The sequence below is a fragment of the Pelobates fuscus genome, chromosome 7 (assembly GCF_036172605.1).
Source record: "Pelobates fuscus isolate aPelFus1 chromosome 7, aPelFus1.pri, whole genome shotgun sequence".
NCBI lineage: Eukaryota > Metazoa > Chordata > Amphibia > Anura > Pelobatidae > Pelobates > Pelobates fuscus.
In genome coordinates this window covers 137,066,943-137,086,957 of record NC_086323.1, presented here as the reverse complement: position 1 = coordinate 137,086,957, position 20,015 = coordinate 137,066,943, and the positions used below count along the sequence as shown (strand labels likewise).

The 20,015-nt window shown below is 40.5% G+C and overlaps 1 protein-coding gene across 1 annotated transcript in view; it reads left to right on the top strand.

Annotated features, from left to right (window-relative positions):
- Nucleotides 1-20,015, top strand: part of TPR (translocated promoter region, nuclear basket protein) — a 73,598-nt gene that overhangs the window by 40,142 nt on the left and 13,441 nt on the right. The window contains exons 26-39 of the mRNA XM_063426687.1: nucleotides 219-394; nucleotides 5,452-5,599; nucleotides 6,465-6,602; nucleotides 8,321-8,452; nucleotides 9,474-9,604; nucleotides 10,792-11,002; nucleotides 11,560-11,703; nucleotides 12,026-12,224; nucleotides 12,950-13,149; nucleotides 15,060-15,115; nucleotides 16,720-16,928; nucleotides 17,075-17,341; nucleotides 18,595-18,728; nucleotides 19,584-19,652. Of these exons, the coding sequence (XP_063282757.1) occupies nucleotides 219-394; nucleotides 5,452-5,599; nucleotides 6,465-6,602; nucleotides 8,321-8,452; nucleotides 9,474-9,604; nucleotides 10,792-11,002; nucleotides 11,560-11,703; nucleotides 12,026-12,224; nucleotides 12,950-13,149; nucleotides 15,060-15,115; nucleotides 16,720-16,928; nucleotides 17,075-17,341; nucleotides 18,595-18,728; nucleotides 19,584-19,652 (2,214 nt within the window). The remainder of the gene's footprint in view (nucleotides 1-218; nucleotides 395-5,451; nucleotides 5,600-6,464; nucleotides 6,603-8,320; nucleotides 8,453-9,473; nucleotides 9,605-10,791; nucleotides 11,003-11,559; nucleotides 11,704-12,025; nucleotides 12,225-12,949; nucleotides 13,150-15,059; nucleotides 15,116-16,719; nucleotides 16,929-17,074; nucleotides 17,342-18,594; nucleotides 18,729-19,583; nucleotides 19,653-20,015) is intronic.

The following is a 20,015-nucleotide window of genomic DNA, read 5'->3' as shown; positions in this document are numbered from 1 at the left end:
AGAAGATTTAGGCAGTAGGTTATACATATTTTATATGGATTATATTTCTAAGCATTTATGAGCAGTAAACCTCAAAATGGAAGGTGATCTCAAAATTGTTGACTAATTTTATGCTATTAGAACTCTAACAAGAACGGAGTTATTGAGGAGGAAATGGCTCTTATGATGTCACTTGGCTTAATTTATTTTAATATATGTATTATTTCCTTCTTTTACAGGATGAGGTAACTAAACACCAGTCCCGTTGTGAAGACCTGGATAAACAAAACAGGTTGTTACACGAACAGATAGAAAGTCTCAGCAAAAAGATGGTTGTCTCTGTTCAGGAAGGATCTTTGAATGTGTCCTTCAGCGAAGAGGGCAAGTCCCAGGAACAAGTAATGGAGATTCTTAGGCAAGTATATAGACTCCTGTAAAACGTCCTGTGTAGGACAGTCATGTTTGTATTGATTGTGTTTTAGAAAGATCAATAGTTAATATATATATGGGGGGGGCGCGGGGCCTGACAGCCAAGATGGCCAGATGCATGGTCTAAGAGCTCCAGCAATATTGGGCACAAACGAGCGACCACCGACTGGACCGTTAACGCTGGCGGCACAAGGTGACCAGAATCCGTCTCACGAACACAGGTGGAACAGAATGCTACCAGTCCGGCACCTAAGTGAGACGGAATGGCCCGGGCAGACCATGCGGCCTGTAGTGGAGCGGAACCCACGGCCCGAGGGAGGCGGCCGATCCCTCGGCAAGGGACCGACACAGCAGCCCAGATGCAGCATAGCCCTGCTGCCCCCCCCCCCCCTATGGACCGGCGGGGGATATCCCGGTCCTCGATGGGGGCGAACACCCCTACAACCAAGCGTGACCATGCTAGGGCACCCAAAGCAAGACGGGCCAGCCTGGGCCCAAACAAGATGGCGGCTCACTCACAGCCAACCTTAACACGCGTGCGGATTAAGCCTCCTGAGCACACATGGACGTTCCATGATCAAGTGCGCGCCGGCCTCTGGGCCAAGCACCATACCGAGGTACAGACATTCAGGAGGGCGATGAGAAAAGTGGAAGCGTGGATCCGCACAGCAACCCGGCGACTCCTAAGCAGGAATGCCCCTCGCGCCTCCAGGATGGCTCTCGGAGGAAGACTAAGCAGGGGAGCAACAGCGCCAGGTACCCGGGGCCCCGACGGGCGCGTCCTCAAGCCTCAGGGGGAAACATGCCAACTCACCAGCACCTCAGCGGCCCCAACGACCCTCACCCAGCAAGGCGCAACAAAGCACCTGCAAACTTACGGTGCCGGCCGTAACGATGACCAGGGGGCAGCGAGACCTGATACTGGCGGGAGGCACAAGCGGAGAACCCCTCCGCGGCACGAGAGCGGGAGAACGCTGGCCCAGGAGGCCCACTCAAAGCCCTGCAGAATAGGCGTCGGCTGACAGCAGAAGACGTTGCAGACAGAGACCAAGACACCTCCACCAGACACTGTAAGGCTCTTGCCTACGAACATGAATTACACCTTACTGACCCTTATTTCCCTGGACATTCATGGGTGCTCTGGACTGGCTATCCAAAGGGGGTGAGGATTGACCGTCTCTCCACAATCAACCTCTTGGCAAAGCATACCCCCCACTACTTATACCATGTTTTATTATGTTTGTTTATTCATTAGTTCATGCTTAATGCGCAAGTTAGACCTATACTTTAATGCACTAGTTTGACATACATCGCACAAAGCTACCCACACTAGCCTATCAACCGATTACTCTCACCGCTATGCCCTAGAGGCGAATATGGCACATTAAGTATCTTTTCTTTAATTTTTTTTCTCACCCAGTTGATTAATGGCAAAGCAAAGTTTCATGCATTATGTTTTATGTTTAGTCACTCATGATAAGGACAGTTAGGATAGCCGGTATAAAAATAAAAATTCTTACTAGCTAAACGATTCCACGCACTGCCACTATGCACCTATGCAGATATAGCTAAATGATATGCATTTACGTTACTTGAATTGTTTATAGCGTGATTATAGCACCGTTCTAACATACTTATAATCCCAACCTGTGTTTAAAGCCAAATGTTTAAGCTTGATTTAAAACTAAAATATGTCACACACACACTAAAGCGAGAGAACCTGTCACACACACACACACTAAAGCGAGAGAACCTGTCACACACACACACACTAAAGCGAGAGAACCTGTCACACACACACACACTAAAGCGAGAGAACCTGTCACACACACACTAAAGCGAGAGAACCTGTCACACACACACACTAAAGCGAGAGAACCTGTCACACACACACACTAAAGCGAGAGAACCTGTCACACACACACTAAAGCGAGAGAACCTGTCACACACACACTAAAGCGAGAGAACCTGTCACACACACTAAAGCGAGAGAACCTGTCACACACACACTAAAGCGAGAGAACCTGTCACACACACACTAAAGCGAGAGAACCTGTCACACACACACACTAAAGCGAGAGAACCTGTCACACACACACTAAAGCGAGAGAACCTGTCACACACACTAAAGCGAGAGAACCTGTCACACACACACACACACTAAAGCGAGAGAACCTGTCACACACACACACTAAAGCGAGAGAACCTGTCACACACACACACTAAAGCGAGAGAACCTGTCACACACACACTAAAGCGAGAGAACCTGTCACACACACACTAAAGCGAGAGAACCTGTCACACACACTAAAGCGAGAGAACCTGTCACACACACACACACTAAAGCGAGAGAACCTGTCACACACACACACTAAAGCGAGAGAACCTGTCACACACACACACTAAAGCGAGAGAACCTGTCACACACACACTAAAGCGAGAGAACCTGTCACACACACACACACTAAAGCGAGAGATAACCTGTCACACACACACACTAAAGCGAGAGATAACCTGTCACACACACACACTAAAGCGAGAGATAACCTGTCACACACACACTAAAGCGAGAGATAACCTGACACACACACACACACTAAAGCGAGAGATAACCTGACACACACACACACACTAAAGCGAGAGATAACCTGACACACACACACTAAAGCGAGAGAACCTGACACACACACACACACACTAAAGCGAGAGATAACCTGACACACACACACACACACACTAAAGCGAGAGATAACCTGACACACACACTAAAGCGAGAGATAACCTGACACACACACACACACACACTAAAGCGAGAGATAACCTGACACACACACACACACACTAAAGCGAGAGAACCTGACACACACACACACACACACTAAAGCGAGAGAACATCACACACACACACACACACTAAAGCGAGAGATAACCTGACACACACACACACACTAAAGCGAGAGAACCTGTCACACACACACACACACTAAAGCGAGAGAACCTGTCACACACACACACACACTAAAGCGAGAGAACCTGTCACACACACACACACACTAAAGCGAGAGAACCTGTCACACACACACACTAAAGCGAGAGAACCTGTCACACACACACACTAAAGCGAGAGAACCTGTCACACACACACACACTAAAGCGAGAGAACCTGTCACACACACTAAAGCGAGAGAACCTGTCACACACACACTAAAGCGAGAGAACCTGTCACACACACACTAAAGCGAGAGAACCTGTCACACACACACACTAAAGCGAGAGAACCTGTCACACACACACACTAAAGCGAGAGAACCTGTCACACACACACTAAAGCGAGAGAACCTGTCACACACACACTAAAGCGAGAGAACCTGTCACACACACACTAAAGCGAGAGAACCTGTCACACACACTAAAGCGAGAGAACCTGTCACACACACTAAAGCGAGAGAACCTGTCACACACACTAAAGCGAGAGAACCTGTCACACACACACACTAAAGCGAGAGAACCTGTCACACACACACACTAAAGCGAGAGAACCTGTCACACACACACACTAAAGCGAGAGAACCTGTCACACACACACACTAAAGCGAGAGAACCTGTCACACACACACACTAAAGCGAGAGAACCTGTCACACACACTAAAGCGAGAGAACCTGTCACACACACTAAAGCGAGAGAACCTGTCACACACACACTAAAGCGAGAGAACCTGTCACACACACACTAAAGCGAGAGAACCTGTCACACACACACTAAAGCGAGAGAACCTGTCACACACACACTAAAGCGAGAGAACCTGTCACACACACTAAAGCGAGAGAACCTGTCACACACACTAAAGCGAGAGAACCTGTCACACACACTAAAGCGAGAGAACCTGTCACACACACTAAAGCGAGAGAACCTGTCACACACACACACTAAAGCGAGAGAACCTGTCACACACACACACTAAAGCGAGAGAACCTGTCACACACACACACTAAAGCGAGAGAACCTGTCACACACACACACTAAAGCGAGAGAACCTGTCACACACACACTAAAGCGAGAGATAACCTGTCACACACACACTAAAGCGAGAGATAACCTGACACACACACACACACTAAAGCGAGAGATAACCTGACACACACACACACACACTAAAGCGAGAGATAACCTGACACACACACACACACACTAAAGCGAGAGATAACCTGACACACACACACACACACTAAAGCGAGAGATAACCTGACACACACACACACACACTAAAGCGAGAGATAACCTGACACACACACACACACACACTAAAGCGAGAGATAACCTGACACACACACACACACACACACTAAAGCGAGAGATAACCTGACACACACACACACACACACACTAAAGCGAGATAACCTGACACACACACACACACACTAAAGCGAGATAACCTGACACACACACACACACACACTAAAGCGAGATAACCTGACACACACACACACACACACACTAAAGCGAGATAACCTGACACACACACACACACACACTAAAGCGAGAGAACCTGACACACACACACACACACACACTAAAGCGAGAGAACCTGACACACACACACACACACACACTAAAGCGAGAGAACCTGACACACACACACACACACACACTAAAGCGAGAGAACCTGACACACACACACACACACACACACACACACACACACACACACACAAGCGAGAGATGTGAACTACCTAGTATAACCTTGAACGTAGATTGTATGCTCAAACCTTGTTCTTCTCCTTTGTCTTTTCTCTACCAACTTTTCCATGATATGTACGTTTTAATAAGCAAAACTTTTAATAATTCGCTCGTTGTTAACGTTGGTTGCACGTACTAGTACGTATACCTACTCACAAAAAATGTGCAGATTAAACCTGTCATGACGATGTTAACGTTGATACACCTGTGACTGCTGTCGTGGCATTACAGGACTGCTTGTAACCCATATAATGCACAACAAAAATAAAAAAAATAGTTAATATATATTTCCCCCCCTCCTGTAGGTTTGTGCGTAGAGAGAAGGAAATTGCTGAAGCAAGATTTGAGGTTGCTCAGGTGGAATGCTTGCGCTACAGGCAGAGAATTGAGCACTTGGAAAGGGAGGTTGAGGAGCTGCAGGGCAGTCTGAATGCAGAGCGCGAAAAAGTCCAGGTCAGTAGCATGAAAAGGGAGTATGTCCTATGAGGCAACATAACTTTTAATCAAACTCCAAGATTGTATTCACTTTAAGTCAAATGTTGGTGAAACCAAAATACTTTAAAGTTGCTCTCTTCCTTAAGCCCTTCAACATTCATAAGACAAAGTAGTCCCTTTTTTTTTTTTTCCTCTCGAGATAAGACTCGATTGAGGAAAAGCAAGTTTGGGGTGAAAGAGCCACTTTAAGGCACACTCCAGTGCTATAAATAACTTTAACACTGGAGTGTTGAACTGATTTTAAAACACTGTGCATCTCCCAGCGGCTCTGCTCTGACTCCGGGAGCTCATGATGAACGATCATCTCCCAACCAAACCAGTGCTGCTCATAGGCTGGCAGTGTGCATGCATGGCAATGTTTTTTACTGTGCTCACTCTAGACTAGTGAGGATTGCACAACCCAAAAGCTTTATATATAACCAAATGTGTGTTTGTTTTTATTTTTTTTAAATATCTTTCTCTCTCAAAATTGGCAATTTTATAAATTAAGACCGAGAGGACACTGTTAACCCTTGAGCACAGTGAAATACTTTAGAGGTTTGGAGTCTTTCTTTAATACCAACTATTGATGCATTTAGATATAAATGTATTGAATTATTTTACAATACACTGTTTAATGGATATATTCTACATTGTAGTAAACTATAAAATGTAACATAACATTTTTGGGGATCTGTTTTGTGTGGCATAAAGTTGTAAATTCTACAACCAGAAAAATGCAGAGTTAATTCTCAATTTGTGGGAATCCTCTTGTTGGCCCAAAATGAAGGCTTTCAGTGGCCTTTTTGATACCACTCTCCATTGACTCTAGTTTGTAATTCAGGTGACCGCCAAAACAATGGCCCAACATGAAGAACTAATGAAGAAGACTGAAACAATGAATGTTTTAATCGAAAGCAACAAGCAGTTAAGGGAAGACAAAGAAAAATTAGATCAGGAATTGCAACAACTACAAGCTAAGGTGAATTTTGTATACATTATTTATTGTACTTTAGTAAGTTACTACAGCCTTGTGCAGTATATTGACTCTCCTGAAGTAATCTAGGTTTCCAAACCATTATAAAAGACTTGTATCAATGTTTCAGAAAGCTTATGAACATATCTGGTGTTTTTTGTATTTCTGTGATTGCTCACTGATCCATGTAAGCTAGCTGGGTCTAACCGTACCATAGGAAAATTTTCCTCTGTCCTCACACCACCTCTTTAACCCCTTAAGGACACGTGACATGTCATGATTCCCTTTTATTCCAGAAGTTTGGTCCTTAAGGGGTTAACCCCTTCCCGACCGCGGACGTATCCGGTACGTCCGACCCAAAAAAACAAACCGGTCCTTAAGGAACACAGACGTATCTAATACATCTGCGGCGAATTAGAGCAATATAAGCTCATGATCGCTTCCAGCCGCTCTGATGGTATTGCAGTGATGTCTCCCTGCCAGGTCGCCCGGAGCGATCACTTCCGGGTGGCGCCCGGCAGTAAGGCAGAGCATGGGAAGCAATCATGCAGGCATCCGATGCTCTGCCTGTGCTGAGTTTCTCAAGGGGTCAAGGCACTCAGTGAAGATTAAAAGGTTTTTTGTTTTTTGTAAATTATTAACCCCTTCCCTCCCTCTTCCTACATTCCCATGTACTCACCCGATCGCTGCCGTTCCCCCGCCGGCAATCAGTGTTCTTCACTGGGGGGCCAATTCAGGACCCCCAGGGGCCATGTGAAAGCTCTGAAAGATCGGTTACATGGCCGCAATAGGTGTCCATAGTGCTGACAGTCCCCTTGCTGGTGAAAGTTTTTAAAATAATAAAAAAATGTATAAATTATAAATATATATTTTTCTAATCTATAATATATTTTACACACACACACACGTCATACTAAGTGTAATATGTATATGTGAGATATATATATATATATATGTATGTGTGTGATTTTATATATATATATATATATATATATATGTGTGTGATATATATGTATGTGTGTGTGAGATATGTGTGTGTGATATATATATATATATATATATATATATATGTGTGTGTGTGTGTATTTTATATATATATATATTTATAGCGTGTGTATTATATATATATATATATATATATATATATATATATATATATATATATATATATATATTATATAATATATATATAATATATATATATATCTTGTGTGTATTTTATATAAAGTGCCAGGAAAACAATGGTGGAATTTCTATCAGGTCTAAATTTTAATTAATTCCCATGGCTGGTTGCAAGTGGAAATTTTAAGCCAAAGGTAGATTCTTAAATGTTGTATACCTCTGTCCTCCTATAATGCTTTGCAAGCCTTTAGAATGACAAAGCATCATGGAGGCTGAAGTTTGAATACTTCTGAAGATCTACTTTTTGGGCGCCCCGGTTTAAGCCCTGCATATAAAACCTTTATTGTGCTTTGCACTACCTGGGGTAGTCTACAATCAATACTCTAGAAGTTTTCTACCAGATTTCTCTTATAGCCATAAAGCAGGCAAAGCATCATAAGGGATGGTAGTCCACAACATCTGGAGTGCCAAAAAGTTGCCTGCATTAAGCTATAGTCAAATCTGTTATAAACTGGTTGCAATAAAAGTGGCATTACCATCCTTTAAAATGTTTCTAAAGTGTTGAACTTTTCATTAAAGCAAAACATTTTAATTTTTTTTAGATTCGTAAATTGGAAACAAACATCTTGCCCCTGCAAGAATCCAACTCTGAGCTTAGTGAGAGAAGTGGCATGCTGCAGGCAGAGAAAAAACTTCTTGAGGAAGATGTAAAGCGATGGAAAGCTCGAACACAGGTATCTTCACATTTGCTGCTTTTATGCCCAATATGAGGTTGTGTCTGAAGGCTTTTGTTTCTCTGTAAACCTTGGGATATCCAATTAGCCACCAAGGTTTGTGCCTTCAGAGTCAACATGAAGTTATTCACTAAAAAAAAAAAAAAAAAAAACTTTGATAAATCCAAGAGAGAAATATTGTAAGGTAGCTACGTTTCTCTTTCCCTCAAAAATTGCAAAACCACTTGAAAGTATCCCAAAGAGTACTTGCCCAGGACGTATTACCAGGATGTTTCTGCTGGTCTGGTTCAGCTGGTTAAACATAACATAATAAGAGTGGGCTGGGAAACTTTAAGAATTAAGTATATTCATCCTCAGAAATAGAAAATTGGGTAAAATCTAATTTTTGTCTGTTTACCAAAGACATTGTATAAAGTCTTCTGTTCTAGTTTGCCTTTTATTTTTTGGGGTATTCTAATTGGAAAATTGTCACTTGTGGATGTTGGCCATCCAGTTTGTGAATGGCACACTAGGCTGTAGCTATGTGTGCATGTGTAATATAATGTGTCTTAATTTGGCTTAAATATGAGCATGAAAGGCTAAGGGAATACAAGCTGCCACATATATACCATTGCAACATTTCATACAAAAGAAAGTATACATGTTAGTTGTTGGCTTAAATATGATCAGATTTTAAATTATTTAAATCCAGACTCACTACAAAAGGACGGCACATGCTAATGGCTAACAACTGTTGGCGATTTTTTATTTCTTTTTTATTTTATTTTAATTCCCTACCAGTAGTATATACGCATTGGTTGGGTTGTTTTTTTGTTTTTTTGTTTTTTTTTTTAAATCCAGTGAAGTGCTCTTCTATAGCTTTCATCTGTTGCAGATTACTTGCTTATTCCTTGCTAACGATGCTAGATTAATGACTATTAAAAAAATGACTATTCCTCTCTAAAGGACCAATATACTGATTCCGTGATCCAAAAATTATTTTAATGTTTTTTTTTTTTGTTTTTTTTTTATTATTTTAAAGCATTTATTGAATCAGCAAAAGGATACTGATGTAGAAGAGTACAAAAAGCTGGTTTCTGAGCGGGATGTAAACGTGAAACGAATCCAGCAGCTGACTGAAGAGACTGGAAAATTAAAAACTGAGGTTGCCAGGTAATGTTAACAATAATCTGTAATAAAATTATAAGAGTTGCTCCTGCCACAAGAAAACACCAGGAAGTTGGTGCATAATAATTTTGGTTCTTGTGAGGCACAAGAACCAAATATATGGCTGTTTGTGCATTATTATTTTTTTTATTCTTTATTTTTGTGTCGACACGGAGTGCGGCGTAGCAATATACATTGGCTCACGGAGGGGCCGCCACCACGTGATCATCCTCCATTCTAAGGCCTCTGTGCGTTAGCCCACCGTTTGTATCTCTGCCTTTACTTCTCTTGCGGATCTCTCTATCTCCCCCGCCAGGTAATGTCTCACCTCTGCCAGAGATTGTAGTATTTCCGCATTATTTGCCTGTTGCGGTAGGCGACTGTGTTCTCTGGAGTCCGGGGAGCCCACGCTCATATGGCCGCCGCCATCTTTAGCTGTGTGCGGCCTAGGCGTTGTGAGCAGGTCGGCGACGAATGGGGTACCTTCCTTCGGCTTCTTGCCGGATTTTTTGTTTGCTGCCATTGCCTGGCCCTTCCCTCTGGTAGTGAGAGTACTGTAGGAGTGGTGGCAGGGGTAAGTAGCAGTTTGCGTGGCCTTTTGGATCGTGCAGGGCGCTGAGCTCTCTGCCTAAGCAGCCATCACTCTCGGCGGTCAAGCCACGCCCCCTGTTTGTGCATTTTTAAATTATTAATTTTGTATTCTCTGTTAAACATTTTAGGAAAGGACAATTGCTGTCCTAACAATCTGTTAAAGGTTCATATTCCAAAATGGAATGGCCAAGTCCCTTACTGTTGGGCAGTGTACAGCTGTTCTAGCTAAATACATGTTTTTATTTGGCATACTACTTTTCATGGAAGTTAACGGGGTTGTGTGATACAACTTTGAGTGCAGTGATGTTGTTGCCAAGCTTATAAAGACTTGCCCAGTGTTTATTTTCTGTTAATGAACTAGATCTAATAAGGCAAAGAATATAACTACATCGTATTAACTTGTATTTAAACTCCTATCCGTTTGCAATTGCAATCATGCTGATTATGTAACACACAAAAAATTATTTTGATATGAGTCTGTCATGAAATATTATTAGAACGCATTGTAATGTCTTAAAAAAATCAAAACTAAAATCACAAAACTACTTTCTACATTCCTTTACTCCCGTTGGACTAATGTTTTTTTTTTATTATTATTATAGAACGAATGCTTCATTAAATACAAGCCAGAGTCAACTTCAGAATGTAAGAGAAGAGCTAACAAAAATGAAAGCAGAAAAGGAAAACCTCCAGAAGGAGCTTGATGCAAAAGTTGCAGATATCCAAGAGAAATTGAAAACTATAACCCAAGTCAAAAAGATTGGACGACGATACAAGACTCAGTATGAAGAGTTGAAAGCTCAGCATGACAAAGTGAGTTGATAGAACAGAATAACTAAGGTGATGAGCGGAGAACTGGGGGCTTGGGGGGGTAACTAAAATATTCAGGCGTGTACCATCATTGCTAATTAAGTTTGTTTAAAAGTCCCTCCCATGTGTAAACTTTCGGTTATTACTGATGGGTGCAATTTGCGGATTCCTACAGTGTTACCTTTAACTATCACCATTTCAACTTGAGATACCCGAGTGTATAGCAGGGCTTAAAATATACACTAGCCATTGGCAAATTAAAATTAATCCTCGACGAGTAGAAATTTCACTCTCGTTATGCTACTGACTTTTCAGACTTGCAGTTGTGAGTAATGTTTAAGGCCAGGCTAGTAGCATTCTATTTAAAATGTTAAATCAATCCTGTATAGCATAAATCCAAAATGCAAAGCCTTGATCATGGCATACAGTGTGTACTTGGCACAGATGTTACAGGATGAAATTGAGTAAATTACTTTTCTGAAGTTTTTTTTGTTTGGTTTTTCTGTTTTTTTTTCTCTTCTGTTATCTCTCACTCTTCCCCCCCCCAATCTTCTTTTTAGCTGGTTACAGAGACTGCGGCAGCTCAAGCAGAGAAATCTGATGACCAAGCTACTCAAAAAGAATTGCAGGAGTTAAAAGATTCTCTGGGACAAGCAGAGACGAAAACAACAACTTTGCAAAGCCAAGTGGACAACATGCAGAAGGTAAAATTAATTTACAGGTATTGTTTGTTGGCAGACAAAAAGGGCCGAATGGTTCTTGTCTATCGTCACGTTGTATGTTTCTATGCAAACCCGTGTGCGTTACAGAGCATTGCAATGAAGTAGTATTTTGCAAAATATTGCTAAAAATCACCCTAGTCATTTTAATGTGCCCTTCATAGAGGACTGTAGTTTTTATGTTTGAAGTTTGTTTTGTATTTGCATGTGGTACTAATCCATTGTGTAAAATAAAAGTACTCTCAATATTTTGTATTTTTTAAGACTCCTAATCTGTTTGTTTTGGCATGTGACCTCATTCTTACAGATTATTGATGATAAAGAAAATGAGCTAAAGGTTTTGCAAGAACAACTTTCACATCTGCAGACAGACTTGTCCAAGCTTCAGAAAGATTTAAAAGACAAAAGCAATCAAGAAGAGCAGACACGGCTGCAGAATAACGAAAAGGAAGAGAAGACCAGGAAAACCTTATTTGCAGCTAGGCAGAAACTAGCACAACTTACTTGTAAGCATGTCTTCATGCACTGGTTTAATACATTCAGTTCTAATCCTGAATACTAGTTTAAGAGGGTTAATAATATTTTACATTGCACTATAACATTTGCCATGATGCAGAGTTATGCTGTTTATTTACCTTTTTATGTTAACTGCCTTTTATACCAGTTTTCCTCTCTGTTCCTACTTTTTGTATTACACCCTTCAACTCATTCCTGGTGGTATATTATATATACACCTCTTTTGCTGGCATTTTGGATCTAGGCTGTCTTATGGGAGGGATCAGTTTGATATGCAAATAGTTTAGGTTTTATGTGTAATGGCACAAGCACTGAAAAACATTTTTGAGACCTGAGTGGGGACTAAACGAAGGGCAAGTTGTTGAGGTTTCTCTGAGCTTCTGCCTGTGCTCAGAGTTCTCATATTATGTTAATGCATGATGCAGGCACTAAATTATAGAAAAGCCAATCTATTATCTTGCTTTCTCTTTGCACCAAAGCCTTGCCCTCTGTTTGATGCCCCTGCTTTAAAACCTTAATTTTTTTCTAGAGGGAAATGATGTAAAGAAAACACCTTACAATTTAACAACATACTTGTCCTTTTATTTTAATAGTTTGTACTCAAGATTTTTCCCCATTTCTATAGATTACTCCAACATTTGTAATTCTATTTCTGGGACATATGTCAGTTTTTTGGTTTTTTTTGATATTTTTTTTTTTTTGTGTTTTCTTAAAGCATCTAAGGACCAATTATTTAAAGAGAACGAAGAACTGAAACAGAGGGTTGGTGAATTAGACCAGCAAAGAGAAGAACTGGAGGTTCGCATGAGCGCCCTGAAATCACAGTACGAGGGCCGTATTTCCCGTCTAGAAAGAGAACAGAGGGAGCAACAACAACGCCATCACGAGCAAAGGGATGAGGCTCAAGAAAATAAGGTATGGCAAAACTGTCGTGAAAGAGTAAATTGACAGGAAGGCTTGGCGCTAAGGTTCGGTTAGTAATGGTGTGTGTAAGCGTAGTAATCCAATAACATTATACACTTGGAAACAAATGTAATCCATAACTTTCTTAACCTAGAACCCAGATTTCCATTGCAGTGACTTTGGTGCAATGCTGATGGTAGCATGTTGAACAAATTTTTTTTGTCCTATGATGCCTTTGTATTTATAAAATAAATAATTTAGCAAGGAAATGGTTGGCTTATTGTTTTTATAAGAATTTAAACCTCCCAACATTGTAACTTTACTAATTTCAGGGCTAGATTTTCATTGTGTTACCATGACTTTTTGATTAGGTCTGTGTTAAAAAAAAAATTGGGGCTCAACCGCATTATTTCCCTCTACCATGCTATCCATTCACCAATGGGACCAACTCCGAGGTAAACGCTGAGAACCCAGCCTATTTCAACAGTATAAGCCCTTAACGGCTCTGAAGGCGATATCACTGTGACTAAATCTTAAATCATGGCAGAACCTAGGCATTAAAACTATAGACTATCTCTGTCACTGGGAATCTATAAAGGCCTTTCCAGACCTCCAGACACACTACAGATTGCTAAACTCATCGATATTCCAGTACCTTCAAATGAAAAGAATTGTACAAAGGCAGGTCCAGCACTTAGACGGACTTATCTCTACAGACACCAGACACACACACAACTCTTGTATAACAGATGCTGGCAAGGACCGAAAATGCCCAACGTGCTATCCCTTTGCTATAAAGTACTAATGGAAACCCTACCACAGGAGACATTCAAATTCTCCAGACAGTGGTCTTTAGAAAGCAATCATGCCCTCATGACACACCACATGGTGGGACTGCCCTGATATTAAACCCTTGTGTTGGCTATTTTCTTAATAGCTGCCAGAAACCTCATAGCAAACCATTGGAAGCAACACACCTGTCCCTCACTACAATTATAATAAAAATCCACCTGTATTACTATGAATGTATGTCCATAGACTCCACCTTACCATATAAAACCTTTCTAGACTGGGTTTAACTATTACACCCGATCAACCATGACACAACTTTAACCCTTAATGTATATCGTGGACCAAAGAGAGCTATAAATAAATCTGGTACCTCAGACGCCCAGGACAACTACACAGGGCGAAGAGTAAATTACCTAAAGTCTTCCAGACTGCAAGCCCTCCTCCCCCACCTCTACCAGCGAGGACACCTCTACAGAGGTTTTCCCAAGGAGCCTCATCCAAGACTGACAGATTGTGTGATGGCTATGCACCCTATCTCCCCTTTATCCAGTTTTTCCTTCTGCACCACTTTCCCCCTACACATGGCTGTATGTTATCAAAACTGCTACAAAGAGCTTAAATGGCTACATATCCCCTTAGGGGCAGGGTCCTCTCTACCTTATGTGTTTGTGTATATTGTAAGTCCTCCACTGATTGTACAGCGCTGCAGAATCTGGCGCTTTATAAATACCAGTAATAAATACATTTGTAAATACAAATGTTCTCATTAGACTTCTGTGGGTATCTACCCACAATGTTTGGCTTATGCCACCTCAAACTTGTGATGCGAATATGATCCTATTGCTTTAACACGTAATATATGAATCGATGTTTGTTTGCATTGACCAATGCTGCAACCCTTTCCCATATCTTTTTTGGGTAAAAATCCATAAAAAAAACTGATGGGGAAAGGTAAAATATAGGGGTTCATAAGCACTAGAGGTCTATCATGTGTTGGTGCTTACAATTGGTTCAGTCCTGGAAATGGAGCATGGCTTCAAACATAGCATGCAGTTGGCAGTAAAACAGATTTGACTCCCTCCTTTTTAGTGTATATTTAGAGTAACCTAATTTTTTTTTATTTTTTGCAGCTTAGTGAACAATGGGTTACCTTAAAAACTGCACCAGCGCCTGGAGAAAGGGGAACGTAAGTAATTAGTCTTAACACTAGAAATTGTGTGGGGGTTTTATTCTGTTTTTTTTATTGTGAGGTGTTTGTTCGCCCTTCCCACCCCGTCCCTCTTTCTCTTATTAAACTATTTACAAAGTTTTGATATTACTAAATACACTGACTTGTTTCCTGTAGCAGATTGAACTTGTTCCTGCACTTCTGTTATATCTCTCCAGCTGAAATATGCCTCTCAGAAGTTGCTGTAATAAATCCTTGTTTATTTCTCTCCATATCCCAGCTTCGCTCTCATAGAGCCTGTCTGAAGTCCATCCTCTCCCATTGTGGACATTGTTTTCTCATATACTGAAGACAAGCAAGAGAACCCACATTGAGGAGGGTTCTCCTGCCAACAGATATGCTGAACACTGCCTATTTGACTCTTTGCCTATGTCACTTTGGTGATTTGACAGGAGTGGAAAGAACTTTTTCTTACATCTATGTAAATCTATTCTTAAGCCAGCAAAAGGCAAATGACTAATGTGGAAATTTAGATAAATCATTGGAGAAATCTGTTCACTTTCAGTTTCTATATTATTATTATTATTAGGGATGCACCAAAATTTTAGCTGTCTGAATTTTCGTCCGAAAATGGGTTAAATCTGCCAAAAAATGCCACCACTTCTCCTGCGTGCAGTACTGCGAAAGCACCCTACAGCTATCTCTCTATATAAACATACTGTTAATATGGATATTGTAATCCCAGCCCCTCTGTATCCACTCCCTCTCCTTGCTCCAGTGTCCTCAGTGAAGCCACTTTGGGTCTGTCTCTTGAGCACAATACCGGCACTCACTGCTCACACTGCGGATGCGGCTTCCTTCACTATTACAGAAAACTGATATGGTGTCACCGGAAGTGGTTGTTACCGAGTGGCCATTTTGGATGAGGGCAGGAGTTACATTAAACTAGAGAGTATGGGCAGAATGTGAAATCTGTATTGGTTAAAGAAAGCTGCAGAGTCAATGTGTAATATGAAGACATGCTTTGTAACACATAAAGTGTGAGTTAGACTGGAAAGGTTCATTAGACAGGAGACTGTATTCTGCAACACTTTTTCTAACCACTAGATGTCAGCGTTCCACCATATTTAGACGTACTGTATTGGATATAATATTAACACACCAACATAGTCTACAGTGCTCTACATTAATGTAATAACAAGTTGTTGCAAAAAGGTTTGATGTGCATAGACAGAAGATGCTGAGGGCAAGGCAACATTTTAAGGGTAAAACATCCCCTTGCAGTGATTTAAGATACAAACACTTCTTGTACTCTAGACTATTTTTTTGAGATTTAGTTTGCTAAAATCTTTAGTTTACTATAATACATACTTTAGTCTTTTCGATATGATTAAAACGATTTATTAAGGTCTATTTATACTTTCTATATTTTGAGTCATGCCTTGTAGACTAAGAATTATAGAATTACTTTATCATTACTCATGGTTATTTATTTTTATTTTTTATCGAATACTTCTAAAGTGTACTTGCCATCTCTAGTGCAGCTGCATTGTGCACACACTCATCCATTGAAGAGTCCATAGTTGGCATCTCTAACCATAGTTCTTGCATTTTATATTTAGTACAAGTAGTTCAGAACCTCCAACAGCCAATATCAAGCCCACACCAGTGGTAGCCACTCCAAGCAAGGTGACCACTGCCACAGCACCTGGTAACAAGCCTACACCAAGGGCTAGTATACGCCCGATGGTCACTCCTGCAACAGCATCTAATCCAACCACCACACCTACGGCAACTGTCATGCCTACAACACAAGTGGAGACGCAGGAAGGTAATTTCTTTATTTATTTTTTGCATAGTTAAACTTGCATGCGTTAATTTGTAATGGTTTATTTTAATTTGTTGCTACTAGAATGGTATTTGTATGGTGCAATGTTCATCAAATCAATTAACCGTTTTTTACAATTTGTCTTTTAGCCATGCAGCCTGAAGGCCTAATGGAACATGTTCCTGTTTTTGGTAGCACCAGTGGATCTGTCCGTTCCACCAGCCCAAATGTTCAGACCTCCCTTCCACAAACCATTTTAACTGTACAACAGCAAACCCAAGCCACTGCCTTTGTACAGCCCACACAGCAAACGCATGCCACAGTAGAGCCATCCACTCAAGAACCTGCTGTGGTAGAAGTAATTCAGAGTTCTCAGATTGAGAGGCCATCAACCTCCACATCTTTATATAATCCATGTAAGTTTTCTACGAACGCTAAAGGTCAAATGGCACAATCTACTTGGCTCTCCATTGTTATGACTGAGTGCCACAGTTATCTAGCCAACCAATAGCTACTAAACTTGCATTTTTTTATTTTTTTGGACAGTGGAGTGTCCCTTTAATGTTGCCTAATATCTTTCTGATTAATGATCCAAGCTGGCAGATTTTGTAATTGGTGGTGACACCTAGCCATGAAAGGGAAGACCTCAAGAGACTGTATTTTGTTTGGATTTTATCTGGCGGAGACCACAGTACAACTAGACCCACCCATATAGTACGGTCTTGTATTATAATAGCTTACTGGTTATTGTTCATGGTAGATATTGTCACAAGAATTCATGTGGAACTTTCAATCTCTTACCGAAGTCAGTGAGGCTCCACCACTGTTCTTGGCATGTACTCAATGTACTCTGATGCTGTAGTAATCGTCTAAGAAACCTCAGATTTCAGACAAGCTTTGTTTGTGCATACATAAACACACACTTAACTTTCATATCTGTTCAGATACATGTATGGCCCACATCATTGCAGGAATAAAGATATATCCTTTGAGTACAGTGTTTTGCAATTCTAGCTGCTTAGGCACTTTGACAGTCTTGGATAGGATCGTATTGGCAAGTTTGGGTTTTCATTCCTTTTCTTCCTTTGCTTGGGTTGATGTGCAGAATTTTGTAACTCTAAATGTAAAACGTTGGCAATGGAGAAGGACCTGCTTCAGTTTTTGTGTCATTGCTAACTGAACTTAATTTAGTGTGAAATCTATATGAAGGGAAAGAATCAAAAGTTAAAAAAAATCTGTTCTATAGTGGATAGTTTGTAAATAGCTTCTACACTTTTGGTCATCCCAGTCATCAGTTGACACTCAGCCAATGAATAATTTTTTTTAAAGTTTCCCAAAATTTCTAACTAAAGTAGATTGAGAATTTCCTTTTTAGCTGTGTCTATAAGACCAGAAAAACAAGAAGTACCTAAAGAAGTGCATATCTGTATCATTCTAGACTGACATGCATACCAGCTGAAATGAAAATATTACCATGAATATACTTGAGCATTTAGCAGGTTAGACAAAGAACTAGATTCTACCCTGTTGGTCTTCTTCGTTTGATGTTGGTAATTTATTGTGTGTAAATCACACAAGCCTATACATGATTTAAATAATTGTAGATCAAAGTTGTGACAAATGGCCTTTTCGTTACTTTAATTTAATATACGAGATATTTCGGTTGCAGCAACTTCTTTGGCACCCAAGAGACCGCGTGAAGAGGGTGAAGAAAGCACAACCGAGACAGTCGAGCAGTCAGTTGAAGACTTGGATATGCCTCACAATAAAAAGATTAAGGTCCTACAACAAACTGGAGCAGAGGTGTGTATTTTAATATTTTAAGAAAAAAATGGTATCAAGTAATACTAAGCAGAAGTGTTTTTTTTTTATTTGTGTTTTTTTTTTTTTTTTTTATGCAAGTCAGTGTTTATTTATATAGCGCCAGCAAAATTCCGTAACTGTGTAATGAGTGGACTAACAGACATGTAATTGTAACCAAACACATGGACGCACAGGAACAGAGGGGTTGAAAAGTAGTTGGACTATTTAACACCTTTTAGTGATTTTGTCAACACAGATCTATAAAAATATTACATTTATTTCAAAAGTTGGGATGAGAAGCATTTTTGCAGCAATGTTAACAGGAATGTCTCTTTAAATTTGTGTAGACAGCTTGAAACATTTACCCACAGTTTGAGCGAGAACTTGTATGTTGATTGCTCAAAATGTCAATTCCAGTGTCAAGTGGAAATCAAGCCCTGTTTAGTTACCAGGGTCTACTGGGTTGTGAACATAGCAGCAGGGAATAGTGCTTCTTCTGTGTCTCACTATTGTAGGATTGGCTGAGACAGGAGTACTTGAAGGAGCATAGTTCTAGAAGGGATATAAATACAACCCTGCATCACATACACTGACCTTTTATGCAGATGGGCAGAGTACCACTTTTTATTTAGACACCCTAATTACACAAATCCTAAGGTATTATTGGCTAACCTTACAAGTATGCCTTTGCATTCACGCACCTACAGGTATTCCATGCTGCCAGGGAAATAAAATGTAAATCTGTAAACAAGATGCACATCAACTATTGCAACCTTTCATCAACGTGTATATAGCAGAGGGATGTCAAGGGAATGTAGTGGACTATAATAGAATTTATAAATGTCTTTATTGCAGGAGGAAGTCATAACAGAAGAAATGGAGGCAGAATCCCAGACTCTTAACCAGGAATCACAAGACACACAGGTAACCTGTTTATGTGCTATGCTTGCTGTTTATAATGGACAATCTTGCTTTAATATTTGATTAAGGCCAATTATGTCTATTAGTTTCGTTGGCTCACCTTTTAATTTAAAAAAAAACCAAAAAAACTTATTTATCTAAAGTTTTACTGCGGTATCTATCCAACTGGATATCCTCTCCTGTCATATTGCCAAGTGGTTCACTTGAGACCTGTCCTAAACCAGCCCGTTGGAGTATATGGCTTTCTAGTTTCTATCCTGGTGTTATGTGGGGATGGTGCTATTATAATAACACATTGAACTTCTCCCTTCTCTGAGTCCAATACATTCCGACATAGTATTTTTATATTTATTGTACAACTACTAG